The sequence below is a fragment of the Limanda limanda genome, chromosome 21 (assembly GCF_963576545.1).
Source record: "Limanda limanda chromosome 21, fLimLim1.1, whole genome shotgun sequence".
Lineage (NCBI taxonomy): Eukaryota > Metazoa > Chordata > Actinopteri > Pleuronectiformes > Pleuronectidae > Limanda > Limanda limanda.
This window is the reverse complement of record NC_083656.1, coordinates 15358139-15373922: the sequence shown is the minus strand read 5'-3', so window position 1 is coordinate 15373922 and position 15784 is coordinate 15358139. Positions and strand designations below refer to the sequence as shown.

At 40.5% G+C, this 15784-nt stretch overlaps 1 protein-coding gene across 1 annotated transcript; it reads left to right on the top strand.

The window, feature by feature from the left end:
- Positions 1-7839: 7839 nt before the first annotated feature.
- Positions 7840-9015, top strand: lrrc18b (leucine rich repeat containing 18b). Its single transcript, XM_061094446.1, has 2 exons — positions 7840-8094; positions 8605-9015. The coding sequence occupies exons 1-2, from the start codon at positions 7840-7842 to the stop codon at positions 9013-9015; spliced, it is 666 nt and encodes a 221-aa protein (XP_060950429.1).
- The last annotated feature ends 6769 nt before the right edge of the window (positions 9016-15784 follow it).

Here is a 15784-nt window from a genome sequence, read left to right as displayed (position 1 = left end):
GTTATCCGTGCAGATGGAGATGAAGTAGCACTTTCTTTGTAATGCTTGAATAAGTCTCTGAACTCCAACTCTTTTTTACTGTTTTCAAACCAGCTAATTATCTGGTAACTACTAGTATTCAGTCACTCCTTTGTAAAACTTTCAAGAACACTTGGTAGCCATGTTGATCTGAGTGAAATTATAAATAAAAATAAAAGACAGTACTTGTAGCATAATAATGTAACCCAAATATTAGACCAAACATATTGAAATATGTTACTTCTGATGTTTACATTCAAAAGTCTTAAGCTTGAAGCACGAAAGTTGATGTAAGATCCTGACACCAGTAGGTTAGCATACCGTTTCCGATTATTTGTTTTTTTTACATGTTTAATGGATTGGAACCGAAGGAGAGTTCTATTAATGTAAAATAATTTAGGCAGTCCTCATCAGGTTGGACGACTTGTCCAACCAATGACAATTCGGTCAAACCGAATTCTCGCTACCAACCTATCGACCATTTAACGTGACAAAAGCCCCGATGTGCTTGGACTTTTCTTTTTTCTTCTAACTTTATATTATGTTACAATGCTGACCACTGCATTTTTGGATGTTTCATTGTTCTCTTCTGTTCAGTTGCACAGTGTTTATTATCCATGTATAACATGACTGAAACTGACCCTTCAGTGGTGGGTAGAAGCGTCTTAGAAATGCCCTCAAACTGTGAAATGTAAAGTTTCTTCCAGACCACAACGTCCTTAATGGGAGTTCGCTAACTAGAACCATATGTATGAATGGTGCCTCTCCGCTCTCCCTCTCTCTGTTCCCCTCTTTCTCTCTGCCCACCACTGACCTCTGTATTCATCAACACTCCAACGTTTTGGCTCTTGTCCATTTTGTACATTTCTGATGTGTTTGTATCAGCAAATCAAATAAATATGAAGAATGATGGAAGCATTATGCTGCCAGAGAGTATTTTTAGCAGTGATATGGCTGCGGCTCTATGGATGATAACATTTCACAGTTGTTCTGCATAGAAGGCAGAAACTTTTGTTCTGACTTTGAATGAGCATACTTACCAAAGTGAAAGTGGTCAACATTATGCTAACATCAGAGTGGTAGCACTGTCTCTGTGAGCATTTTTGTGTACAGATATTAGCATTTTGCTCAGATAACATGAATCAGTGAAGTCCAAAGATGGACGATGAGTCTTCACTTACTCCCACTATCTATGAAGCCAAAATATCCTAGATACCGCCAACCTCTCTGCAAAGGAGCGATTGAGGGATGGAGCTGCAATAGCAAGGTCCTGTCGATACATGGATGTCCAATTGTCAGTCTCAGCTGTCAATTTTCACATTTCAACCCTTTTTTATGGCATCAAAGATTAGAGCCAAATTACCGAAAAAAATTGCACTTGAACATACAGTGTTTGTGAAGAATTGCCTAAAATGACAGAAAACAATTTTAGAGATAAGTTAATGTGACATGTACTTTGAAGTTTTAGTTTGGTCTATGTCCCATCTTCACTTTTGTCCCCCTCTGTCATAGCAGCCATCTTTATATAGAGTCTATTGCCACAGCTCTGAATTATCAAGCCACTCAAGTCGAAATTTTAACTCGGATGGTGGGAGGAGCCTACAGTGAAAGGAAGGGAAAGGAAGGCAGATAGACTTCAGAGGTGTGGGATGAGACGATGCTATAGTCGTCTGTCTGCGAGCACAACAGCAGCTGCTCCTGTAAAAAAACAAAACAAGTGATGTCACCGGCAAAACAGCCGAACAAAACCTGTTGTTAAAGCTGATGCCCTTGTGTGTGTCTGTGCTTGTTCTCTCCCATGCATGCCATCATGTTAGTCCATAGAAATACAATGAACACAGTCTACAACCAGCATATCCTGTGTGGTTAAAGTAATGCATAGCTACACTGGCCTGAAAAAAGAACGTAATGAAAGACCTCAGCAAGTGGAAATCACAGGAAGTAGGGATGAGAGTCAGGCACCGAATCGAATGTCATATCCAGTGTCCAGAGTGGAACCTTCAGTCCCTGTTGGAAAGTTGACCTTGTCCTCTGTTATCCCTCCTGTAAGTATATAGCACTGCTGGTCATGTCCCGGAACTAGGCCCATTGGGACAGTGCCTGCTGGCCTCCGAACCCAATAGGCTTCTAGCTGTTTGGTCCTCCCATGTGCAGAAGGACTCCTGTTGGGAAACAAACTACTGCCTCAAAAGAAGCAATCAATTCCCCCTTCTGAGATATGTGACAATAAAGAGTTCTAGAAAAAAGGAAAGCACGTCACAGCTTATTGCAAACTCGGAGAGCCTGGCTCTTGTTTTGAATCCAACAGCTTTTTCATCTCAGTCTAGCACTTAGATGTGTTTGACAGACATGCAGGCACTGATGAGGCATTTCATTATTAGTCTGTAGCCAACCTGACTGTCGTCTCTCAGTGCTAAGTTTCACTCCACTGTCGTATGGAGCTGCAGGCCAAGTAGAACTAATGAGAAACAGCCTGACTGAGGCTCACCGGATGGATGCCTCTCACCCCTGTTGGCTCCTCTGAATGGTGACATCATTTTACTGTGATTTTCAAGATGGTTGACAGTCAGTGAGGCGAGTGGCGATGGTGCAAATCTTTCGTCGATGAAGTCAGAATGAGGATTCCCTTGACTATGGAGTTATGTTTTGTTTTGTTTACATTGTGACAGACAATTCTTTAACTTTTTGTAGAACTCCTCCAGGGTTTTCGGAACTTCCTTGTTTGGTCCAGATCTTCAGACCTTTCAGTTAAGTCCTAAAAACTCAAAACAAAATCAAGCCTAAAAGCCGACTGGAAGTGGCTAAACTAGCAGACGTAGCCATACGATGGTGTGTCCGAGGGTCGATTCTTAAATGCGCTCCCTAAATTGCGATGTGAAACCAAAACTAACCTGATAAAATGTAAACAATGTTACGAAGACATGAACCGTTGTCTGGACTTTGCTAAAACAGCACAACACTTTTACTAACAGCTCACACAGTGGAAAGTCAGGAAACACAAAACTGCTGCAAAACAATTGAAAAGCACTTACACATATTTTTAGTTTTTATGTTCACTCAGCTTCCTCAATGATCACTTTACGGTCACAGACATTCCTGTGCGCCAAACTGGGTAAGTAAAATCATAGTATGCAAACAGCTGATTTATTCCAAAACACTTGCTCAGGTAATTTATCATTCCAACAACCAATGGAAATTTTGAATGATCCAGTCATGAAGCAAAGACAACTCAACAGTCTCTAAGGGGAAAAAAAGGAAAGCTACATCCACTCGAAGCTTAGGTAAACACATAAATGCCTTTCCCCCCGTGGTGCCAGCTTTCCTAAGCATGTCCAACAAGCTATCACTCATCACTGTTTTGAATTAGAAAGGCTAAACAATAGTGCATAAAGAAGAGACAGTGTGCAGTACATGCTGGGGAGGGAGAATCACAAAGTCCTCATGATGACTAAATGCTGGAGCCTGCACCCAGCGCTGTGGTAAGTTCCATGACCCTGAGAGGGATGAAGGACTTTTTATGTCCTAAATGTAAGTAAAATATATACTTTTTAGTTTGATCTATGTCCCTTTTACTAACATAGAGGAGGCAGGATTTATGATCTTTACTCCAGCAAGGCACCAGTGAGCGATCGAGAGGACATGTCATCCATCTTAATATACAGCCTATGGTGTCAGTCCGTTGCAGGGAAGATGAACACAAACATGTTATTGATGCTGAGGTTAAACATCGGAAACATGATCATCCTCCACGTAAATAAGCCACACTTAGTTTGAAGCCATATTTTATGGAATTACATGAAAGCTTTTTAATGTTTTAAAGTCTACTTATATCATGAGCTGTGTGAATTAAACAGTCTCGAGTCATAAATCTGAGCAGGACACTTGATTCTTTCATTATGAGTATAAATAATACATAGTGAACAAGACACATGGGGGATGTTTGTGTACAATAACATGGTGGAAGCCAGCAGGAAAACGTTGGGAAATGCTGTGGAGCAGCTGGGAAAGAAGACAGGAAGGAAGGAAATTAGTGAGTGAAAGAAAGACAGGAAATCCTTTATAGTAAAAAAAAAAAAAATGAGGACAAATGACATCAGTGCTGGAGCTGTTGTTATTAATTCTGTATTCGTATAATTATCAGCTGCTATTTCTGTCCCTAAATGTTTGATTCTTTGTCACTGGCCTCCCTTCACAGTCACCCTGTGTCCAAATTGCAAACGCTAACCCCCTTAATCAGCATTCATGTTGTTAGCAACCGTGATGAACCTCAGCTCACCTTTATTTAACAACTTTGATTTACCCTCGCTAACCCAGTTTTGTAATAGTAATAATAATAATACTTAATTTGAATAGCGTTTTCTTAGAAACTCACTTTTGATTGCATCCAAAAGAAATGCACAATAAAGATCAAAACATTTTAAAAAAGCATTCAAAGATCAAAGCATTCATTTTGTATGCTGTAAAAGTTTGTTTCAATAACATTTTGAAATGAATATTTTTTCTTCCTTTTTTCTTTATTCTTTGCTTCTCTCTCTCTCTCTCTCTCGCTCACATACACACACTCTCTGCTCACATGTCTTATCATCTGATGTAATCTGAACTGCAGTGAGTGTGCAGTACCTCATTCATTTATAGGTCAGCGCCGTTTCCTCCAGTCTGACCTGCATATCTGCCGACCTGTAAGTTACACTGCTGAGGGAAATGACTCAGGCCAACAAGTCATATTATTCCGAAACACACACGAAAGGGAAGAAATAATCAGGCAGGGCTGAGTGGCGAAAGGACTCTGGGTTTTTCTGTAGTTTAACATTACAAAAGAATATGGCCACTTTTTTCCACACGCTACAATTCCATGGCTGTCTTTACTCTTATGTTGGAATCGAAGTGCTGACCCAAGCAGACTTTCTTTTTCTTGTCTTTACTGCCATGTTTCAAGTCAGTCTTCACATGTACATAATCATTCAAAAGATTAGAATAGTTACAATGTTTGAGTTAGCAAAGCTCTTACAACTGAAATACTTACATTTATAGTGAAAGTAAGCCCTTGAAGTAAGCACAAATGTAAATAGAGAATCATACCTGATCTAGGAAGTGCATAGTTAGATAACTTCCAGCCAGTGCAGTCCAGATGTAATAAAGTAGATTTACTTCATGTATCTGTACTAAGCAAATGTCCGTACTTTAGATTCTACAGCCTTTATACAATTCCTTATAATACAGGTTCACATATACTATATTTTTTAAAGCAACTCAAATGGATACAGTAGATGCCGAGACTTAATATGATCACAAAGTGTTATCAGTTTTGTCATCTGCAGCATTCTTTATTTATATGACAGAATCTGCATTATTCTTGTATGTAACCAAAAATATAGTCAGCACATTATTGATGGAATAGACTCCAGTCTGCAAGTACTTTCATTTTGAATACTCTTTTTAAAGAAAGTACTTCATTTTACAAATGTTTGAAAATAAATCTTTGGCCTAAAAAAGAATCTGCTTATTAATAATTCACAAAATTGATTTTTAACTCTTAAGAGTAAAAACAAAAATCGCCTCGTAAAAAAATCCCTCCAGATTTAAAAAGCATGTCTTTGTGTGAACGTTTTTGATATCAAGTTAGAGCAACATTATTTTTATACAGAGTTACCACCACCTTCTGGCAGGTCTGAGTAACTGTGTTACTGCGTTCATAAGAGTAAGTGCATCATATGAAAGGCATCAGACTAATTCAGGTCACCGCTGAGTAATGTCTGAGGTGATGTGATATATTATACTCACTGTTGAAACAAGTGTTTATGTGAGTGCGCGTGCATTGCAGTTGTGTAACTGCTGTATCAAATCATAGATTTTGAAATGGGTCACACTGGAAACTATTTACGATCACAGAAGCTGGACTAAAAGGGCGAAGGTCGATCCCTGTCTGATTTGTGTAAGTGTAAGATGGGGTTTAAATACAATTTTTATTCAATTCTACATTTTGTGAGAATTTTTTTTATTTATTTAGATACACTGCTCAAGATCAAAACAATAATTTTCAGTTTAAAATTTGAATTTTTACAGCTCCACACCAACAAGAGCCAGAGGCCGAAGGAGGTATGTTGTTGGGTTGTCTGTCGGTCTGTCCCATTTTTTGTGGATGCGATATCTCCGTAACGCCTTGAGGGAATTTTTTCATAATTGCTAGATACATTCACTTACTCAAGGATGACCTGATTAGATCTTGGTGGTGAAAGGAGAAGGACACAGGGGCCTTACAAAAAATGTGTTGGTCAAAAAAAGCTTTGACCAGTTGTCACTTGGACTCAGAAGATTAACTTATCAAATTTCAGTGGTCAAAGGTCACTATGACCTCATGTGAATCTGAAAAAAAATTATTGACGGAAACTGCATAGATATCAGGGGGCGACAACCGCAGAGCAGTATTTCTAGTTCAACTATTTTCTTTTAACAAACAAATCAATAGGCCCTGATTTTCCTCCATACTATATATCAACCACTCTCTAAGATTGTGTCCTTTTGCTCTCACCAAATGCCAGAACATTCACAGAGAAAGTCGCGAAAATAAAGGGCAACACAAACTTGGCAAGACAAGACACATGCAACTAATGATGGCAGGGAAAGTAATAAATGAAGGAGGGAAACCAGACTGAGACAGGAAATCAAGTGCAGTGAAATGAGAATAAAGAGTAAGTAAGTAAAAATACAAAACAGAAAGTGACAAAAAGTATTCAAAACTGAAAAAAAAAACTAACTCAAGCACAGACATGAATCCAAGAACCAAACACAAGGACGACAACATGGATAAAGTCTATAAACACAACAAGAAGTCCCAAAAAAAACCCACAAAGGAGTATATCTAAAGTCCACAACAACATTCAGGCACAGTTGTTGCTTTTCAGTTTAGAGACCCAGAAATGCCAATGAAAGGAAATATCACTTCTTCCAGTTACAAACACAGATAAACAGACTTCCCTGCTCTAGCTGCTACCAGGTTTTAAGTACATGCAAACCAAACAACAGTCGCCTGGCAACACATTAACACAAATGTCCAATTGCTGGTGAAGTGAGTCCAGGCCACAACAGCAAAGCTGCCTAACAGAGATACAGGTTGAAGTTACTGGAAACTCTAATAGGTAAGGAAGAAACCATTTTTACTTTTATAGTGTTGTTTTTTATTCTGTTTATTCTGCTAATCTGCTTTTCCTGTTGAGCCATCATAGCATTGTTCTTGAGGAGTGGTGTTCACTGATTGTAAAGTGTTAGTGAATTTACTTTGTCATCCAACAAAGAATGATAACGTTACTTGGCTGGACAATGTCGAGTAATTTTATTTTAGAACATAGTACAATGTTCTAAACGACGCTAAGTGGTCACACAAGCTGGTTATCAACTCATTAAAGGGATAGTTCACCAAGAAATGACATTTTTTAAAGAGACATTTTTCTAACTCGAGAACCAGGCGCGAGTAGCCTCTGGGCCTATTCACACGATGTAACCCATTATAAAGGCAAAATCTCTGTTGAAATGTGTTCTTGTTTGATGTAGTACCTATGGTCTCACATTTTACCTTTGATGATTGAGATGCTTCTTGTCTTTGATGGTAATAATAATATCTGAAGCAAGGTTACGAAAGAGCTTCACAAACGCCATGGCAAAAAATGTATGAACTTAGAAAAGGGTTAGGGTTAGGGGTTAAAAAATAAAAGATTCAACCGTTGTGTTGACATAATCTTGGAGCCATGTTGAACTGTCCACTCCTCTGTCACATACATAATTCAACATTGTCACCTAGAGACTATTTTGTCTCCCAGCAGCAGAATGGTCAAAGGACAGAAAAAACAGTCTAAAAAAGGTAAATCAGTCACCTTGAAAATGGCTCAGCAAGGCCAGGAAGTTATTTCCAGCGACAGATGGCGCCTGAACCTCAGTTTCATGGGGATCACCACCGTGCCAAAGAAAATCCTGACGAAGTTTGCCAGGGATGAGGTGAACCTGAGCAGGAACCTGATCAGAAAGCTTCCAGATTTAGATGACATGCCAAACATCATCGTCTTGGATCTGCACAGCAACCTTGTGAGTACTACAGTGAGCTAAGGACACACACTTAAGTGATTCTACCACTTTGCTACTGATACAGAATGACATTCTGTTTAAACAGGGGCTCGAATGGTTAAACACCAGACCAGGGTTTTATTTAAAGGGGCTTTGAACCAGTTGTATTTATATTGTGATCTTGGGTGGTGCACACAGGATGAACAAACTAATTTGCAATTTATCAAGCAAATGCAGTGTCAGCTCTTTACCTGTCTATTTGGAATGGGCTGTTTGCTTGGCCTTTGTTAATGCTTTGTGCTTTCACTTTGAAGGCAAATTGCCAAACAGTAAGTGATTCTATGAATGCTGCTGCCATGATGGAGATCAGCGCCTGCACCACCTGTGACTGTGTCAGCACGATGTGGTGAAAGAAATTTAGCAAAATTATCTGGTTGTGATTTAGCCATTTGACCTAGCTACTGACCACAGCTGTAGTTTATCCTATAATGCTAAAAAAAAGATTGAACTGGCCACCTGTTTGTGTTGCAGCTGGAGCAGGTCCCTGTGACGATCTGCCACCTGGAGAACCTGGAGGTTTTGAACCTGTGTAACAACCGTCTGACAGTGCTCCCCAGTGAAATTGGCCTGCTAAAGAAGCTCCACACTCTGCACCTGGGTCTGAACCAGCTGACGGCTCTTCCCGCTTCCTTCGTCGAGTTGAAGGCGCTTCGCCACATCGGCCTCTCTGACAACCAGTTCACCCGCGTGCCCCACTGTCTCTCCAGCCTGAAAAAACTGGAGAAGATCAACCTGGAGAGGAACCCCATCCCCCCTGAGCCAACGCAGATCCTTGAGTCATACACTACGCTTTGCCTGGTTAGAACTGTCTTCCTGTGTGAGGACTGTGTGGATCATTTACGAACTGAGAGGAAAAAGATGGATGATGCAGCAGATACGTAGCCGGGAATGAGCCTGGACGCCACTGGCCCACCCACATTACTCATAAACATATTTGGAGATTAATTATGCTTAATCTAATTATCACATGTATATATAATGTTACAGTGTTGGATAGTTTGAAAAAAAATTGGTAAAATGCATGTAAAGCTGCTTTCAGAAATATGCACTGGACTCTGCAGTTCCTCCATATTTTCTTCCAGAGGAGGTGCATGTGTTAACACAGATGTCTGAGTGAGACACTCATGAAGAATTTATGGCAAAAAAGACTCTTATCCATCATCAAAGATAGCAGATAAGGCATATTCTGGTTCTGTGGAGGGGATTTATTCATCATTAATTATGTTTATATACTGTTACGTACATACTTACTAACTTATACTTAACAGAAAAAACATCAATTGTAAATCAAGTTACATTTGAATTTCAGTAAATATTTGTATAGTGTTATTCCATATGTTGTAGGCACCAACTATATAAAAATAATAACTAAGTTGCTGGCTTTTCATTAAATGTATTATTAGATGAACTATATTATAGAATGCAAAACTGCGGTGCCATATGATAATGTATGCAGTTCTGTAAGCTACATTTAAACCAGCACTAGTCATAGAGTGTGTGGCCTGGTGTCAGGAAGTCGAAACAGACAGCCAGTGATGAGTAGTAGAGGTTTCTACACAGAGTGCATCTTGTTTTGTATAATTTGGGTAGAAAGCACTGGAGCTCTAGTAGCTCTTGTTTTTTTCTGTTTTACTGAGGCTGCGCTTTTGTCTTAGAAGACATTGTTTGCTAAGAGGATGAAGGCCACAGCCTCTGCTCATAGTTTACTCCCCTTTACCTTCAGATAAAAATCAATGCCTTTTCACTCCGCTGTCATCTGCCTTCGTACGAACACTCAATACAGTCTTAACAGGGAATAACCTTGGAGGTCCGTGTCATTTGGTTTTCACCACTTGGCTGAGCTGAAGAGAGCTGAGTAGACTGGATTAAGATCTCGGTAGATAGACTCATTAAAAGGGACAAGTGCCTGGTATTGACTCGGCTGTGTTGTGAGGCAGCAGTGTTACAGTGGAAACGGAAAGGACAGAGAGCAGAGGCCTATAAATGGCTCCTGCTTAATGATGAACCTCTGGGAGTTGAGATTATGATGGATGTGACACTTCAACCATGCACAGCATGCAACACATGCTTCTGCAATTAAGAAGTTAAAGTAAGTTCTTTCTGTGGCCTCTGTAATACATATATACATATCTGCACAGCATCAACTTTATGGAATTTACTGGTTTGTCACAGTTGAAATATTTACACTACATTTTTTCAGCTTCGGGGATATTTCCTTTTTAAAATTAAAGATTTATTTGTATACATATGTATCCTGACTGAATTACGTATCCTGCATACCTGTCCACAAGATGCAATATGCAAACGAACAGCAGGGGCAGTGTAGGGGCAGACACTCACCATTGATTTAAAGGCCTATTAGACTATCTTCGATGTGGCAACTATTGCGTTTTTCTGCCGTAATGTTAGGCTAAAATCTAACACAAAAATACTTATTTCACATGTACTTTTGTACATGTGAAATAAGTATTTTTGTGTTAGATTTTCTCGTAAGTTAAATTTTTATTGTGTAAAATTTTCATCGGTGTTTGTTTGTTTTATAGCTACCAGGATTACACATTTTTGAGGAGATGTAGGGCATCAACCACGAAAACCCCAGAAAATTTCTCGTCAGATGGGACAACAAGGCTTTGGGGCCGAGATGAAATTAAATACTGGGTTAAAAAACATGATTGACAGCTTACACTGAATCATGATTGGTCGAGTATCAGTATAAACACAACCTCGGTACTGCGACTCCATCCCTCGATCACCAATGCTGGCTTGAAACGCACCAGCTAGCGTTTGTATTCAGGATATTTTTGCTTAATTTGTGGATAGTGGAGAAGTGGAGAAACGTCATCTATCTTTATATACAGTGTATGGTCCAGACAGCTGGATTGACTAAAATACAAGTGTATAGATTCTGTAAGATGTGTGAGAAAAAGCCAAAACACTTCCTGACTATAATAATTATAATATTAACAAAATTAGATCATTTTGTTTGCACCTTCACAGCAGCTCGTCTTCTGAAAACTGCTTTGACTCAACAACTGACAAAAACACTGACTGAGACAAGTCAGACAAAGAGACAGACCACAGTCTGGGTCACCATCCATATTGCATACGCCACTGTCCTGTCAGCTCCTCACACAACCATTAGTGGATGACATCATGGCCCTGTGGTAATTGTCAGTGACAGAGTGGTAAGGGCGGGCTAAGGGGGCAGGGAGACGGAGACAGACAGAGGCAGACACATGGGAAACACCTGTCTGCTCTACGTCTCCTCAGTCAGTCACAATCCTCTCCTTATGAACACAAACGTAATTGTCTCTCTCCTGATTAAAGGACGAGAGCTGCAGCCACTGGACTGTTGCTGAAAGAAAACATCTCTACTTCAGTATTTTCCTGCTCACATCTGGTTAGTTTGTGGCTGCGAGTGGGATAGTTTACATGAGTAAAATGTTGGAGAGAATATAAGGGAAGCGAGCTGCTGAATTGGGCTGAGATATTCAACTTTCAATACATCTGTAGCTGATGCGGCTCATCACAGTCAGTGGCTGGAGATCAATAAATAATGCTAAGTCCACAGTCACACCTTCAGCAGCCACCCACGGGTCTGTTTTAGTGCAGCCCATCCCCACCAATATGAAATTTTGATCATCGTCTCTATCAATATTTTAAAGGCTTTCTCTAAACATTGGATCCTGTTAGCACTTGTTAGCATTCAGAGTAGGGTTCATCCTCAGAGACATTATTTGACCTCAGTGGTGACGGAAGAAATATATCGTCATGAGTGATACTGATTTCATATTCAACATAAGGTGTCTCTGCAGCCTCAGACCCTGGTCGCCCCTTAGGAGGCCCAGCACAAGCCATCTGTGTGACCTTGAATTCAGGTTGTGCTTAAAGCTTCATGATGTATTCAGGGGATCAGCTGCACTGCTGTAGCCAGGAGCATGCTCCGAGCTAGCCGCCCTGGTAACTGTTTGCGGGTCATGGTTAGTTCAGTTACTTCCTTGAGTCTAGACACAAGTACATTGATGCCTGACTTCCAGCAGAGCAGCATGGTGCAACCATAGACCAAAGATGTCTCCACCTCCTCCCACTATAGAGAAAGTAAGCCACAATATTGTGAGTATAAATATGCATGCCACCTTGCACCAATTAAGTCATTGGGAGCCAGAGTAGCGGAGCCCAGCCGATACATGAGCGAGTCAGTCTCAGCTGTCAATCATGGCCTTTCATCCTGTTTTTATAGCATCAAATACCTAATTAAAACCAAACTGAAAAAAAGAATAATATAATATAAGCTTTCTAAGTGACGCTCAGTCAGGTTGTAATTGACTGTAGCTCTTAAAGTACAGACTGGTTCAACTTAGTCTCCATCACCTTGGATCAGTACAGCCAATGACGGCAAAGTTGAATCAACGTAGACTCAAGGATGACCTGAATAGAATTTTGTTGTCAAAGGTAAAAGCAAATGTATATGCGTATTTTGTGTATGTGATATCGCCGGAACACGGTGAGAGAATTCTTTAATATTTCTATATGTAGACATATGTACATGGAAACTGCACTGGTTAGTGGAGACATAAATAGTGTGGTAATTCCAGCTATTATTAGTGTGATGTTGTTTTTTTTGTAAAACCAATTTAAAAGGGATGTTGCTTTTTTAAAATTTTTGGTGCTGGTCTTTACTGACAGGAGTTCCTGATATTTTTGTCTGGGACACATGTCTCCACCTTAACAGGGACTTATTCAGATTCTCCTTCACATTAAGCTAGAGGGGGCAGCCTGACAACCGATCGAGCTCTGATATACAGCTTGTGTATAGAGGAGTCATGGTGCCAGCCAAGTGTTCAGCAACAGAGAGCAGTGTGTATGGCTAAACCAAAAGAGGAAACCTATGGTTGAGTGCCACCGTGTCTCTCGTCTTGCTGTGTGGCTTCAAACATTCACGCTGCTTTTCTGTTTCCATAGTTCGACAACCCGCTCTGTGATAACATAACAAAAAGAGGATGATAAAGTCAGAGTGAAACAACACCCAGGGCCACACCCAGTAGCACAGTGTGGCCTCACCGCTGTCTTCCAACCCCAGGCTTTAACCAAACACTGGCAGCGTAGGCTTTTTTATTGCTGTCTCCTTTTGGCTTCTTGGTGTGTTTGTGCATCTGTGTGTGTGTGTGTGTGTGTGTGTGTGTGTGTGTGTGTGTGTGTGTGTGTGTGTGTGTGTGTGTGTGTGTGTGTGTGCATCACTCCTCCCTCCCTCTGCTTCATCTTGGTTACTTGTCGGCGTGTCCCTCATCGTTCAGTGTTTCATTACCGCTCACGCGACCCCAATCTCTGTTTCGGTCAGCCTCATTTGGAATGGTTCTGAGTGGGTGTCTCAGATCTATCTGAGCATTGGCTCCTTCATTTTAGCTGCATGTTGGGTTGTGTGTATGTGTTTGTATGTCACACACCCTCACACCCACCTCCCGTCCCCCTTTGCCTCTCCCTCCCTCTTTGCTCTGTAATAAGAGCAGCTGTGGTTGACTTGAGGCCGACTCTCTGATTCAATTGCAGTGTAGGGCTTAAGGCTATTATCCTCTGTACACTGGGAGGAGGGAAGCCCGGCTGCTGTAGCACAGCTGCTACAGCAGCGACAAGGGGCGGCCTTCAGGGGGAGACTGAGAGTTGGAAATTCAGATTTCAAACAGGGAGATGATGCAAAGAAACTCCTTGAAAGCGCAGCACGCTCTTTAGGGCTGTCAACTTCTTGAACAATCAGTTCTGCCCCCTCTTGTGGTGTTTACCTCAGACTTTTCTAAGAGGGCAGAGTTAACGGGTTATGACATGTTTTCTGACATTTTAGGAATGGCAGAGGCTATGGGAGGTTTTTCGCTGGAACAACAGCCTCATCGTAACAATGTGTCACTTTGCCTATGCCTGTCCTGCACTGCTTTATGCTACTTTTTGAATAATGTCATGTAACCTCTGTAGCTTCTATAGGCCCAAGATAGCATACAGATTATGTCACCTTAGGTAATGATGTGCCACTTCCAGCCTTCTTGTGGCCCGAACAAAATGGATGTGAGCCTAAAGTGGCTCATTTTTAAAATAGAAAATGTGGCCCCAACATTGATAAACAAGGGTTGGCCTTTTTTGTCTATCATGTTGTACTTTCTGCAAGGTGTAAATCTAGATGAGAACCGAAAGTGGCTGATGTATCAAATGGCTCGAATAGCAAAAAACGAATTCAGGCAACCTTTGGTTTACATGCAGTATTGCTCGCTATAGCTTACTTGTGGCCCAGATCTGGCAAACAGGTGCCAACTGCCCAAGTGCCATGTAACCATGACCTCACGAGTTCCATTGGAAGGTAAATGATATCTGAGGATTTAACATGTGGAGCATTGAGCTGCAGTAATGAGTGAGTGGGAACTACACTGTGGCTTGTTCAGGAACGACAGCTGGATTCACGAGTAGAACAGATGACAAAAAAAGACAGAAATTTTACTGATGAAATGTAAACTCAAATATCATTACTGTAAATGTGTGTCAAAAGACAAAGTCAAAAACTAAAAAGTGCCAAAATACACTAGTGACATTTCCCCGGTCAGATATAAAGTTCTCTCGCTACCAGTGCCACAATCTTACACATTGTCATGTTGATTACAGGCTGCTGCAGCTCAAGGCGACAGGACATTGTTTGTTAGAAGAAGAATTGTATTCATTTTTTTCTCCCATGGTTTTTGTGAGTTGTGCCACTGGAATGCCTGGAGGATGTAATTACGACCTACTGTACAAGTTGGGAATTTCCCACGACTGGGTCTGAATCGAAGGCAGCATTATTCTTAGAGAGCGAAAAGTGTTGGAGACAAAAATAGCTAATGAGAGTGATTAAGATGAAATGAGGCGGTAATAGCTGGGAGAGGCGTTGGGGTGAGAAGGAGATCCTACAGTACATGGGCAATTAGAGATACAGATAACGATAGAGACTGAGATAGAGGTAAAGATGAAGATATAGACGGAGATAGAGTTATGATAGAGACAGATATAAGATAGAGACATAGAAAGAGCTAAAGATAACCCTTAGAAAGAGAGTTAAGATCGATCTAGAGATAGAGGTAAAGATAGAGATTAAGACACAAATAGAGTTAGAGATAAATATAGAGATAAAGACACAAATAAAGGCAAAGGCATAAAAAGAGATAAAGACAGATAGAGACAGAGATAGAGGTAAAGACAGAGGCATAGATAAAGACCCCAAAAAGATAAAGACACAGATAGAGGTAAAACAGAGATAGAGATAAAGACAGAGAGGTAAAAATTGAGGCAACAATAGATAGAGATAAATATAGATACAAAAAATAGAGGTAGAGATAAACACAGAGATAGAGTAAAGATATATAGAGAGGTAAAGCTAGATAAAGATAGAGACAAAGATAGAATGAGACAAAAAGAAAATGAGAGAGAGCGAGAGAAGAAGGAGTGTGGAAATGAGTGATTAAGGGAAGGAGGCCGAGACAAGCTGAGGACCTCCACAGCTTAATTAGGTGCAGAAGGAGGAGACGCGCCAGATGAACACCCCCTCCTCCTCTCTTTCTCTCCTCATCACACATATGCAAATCTTTACAGATGAAAAAAAAAAAAAAAAGCAGCTGTTGCAAATAGGTAAGACCTCTTC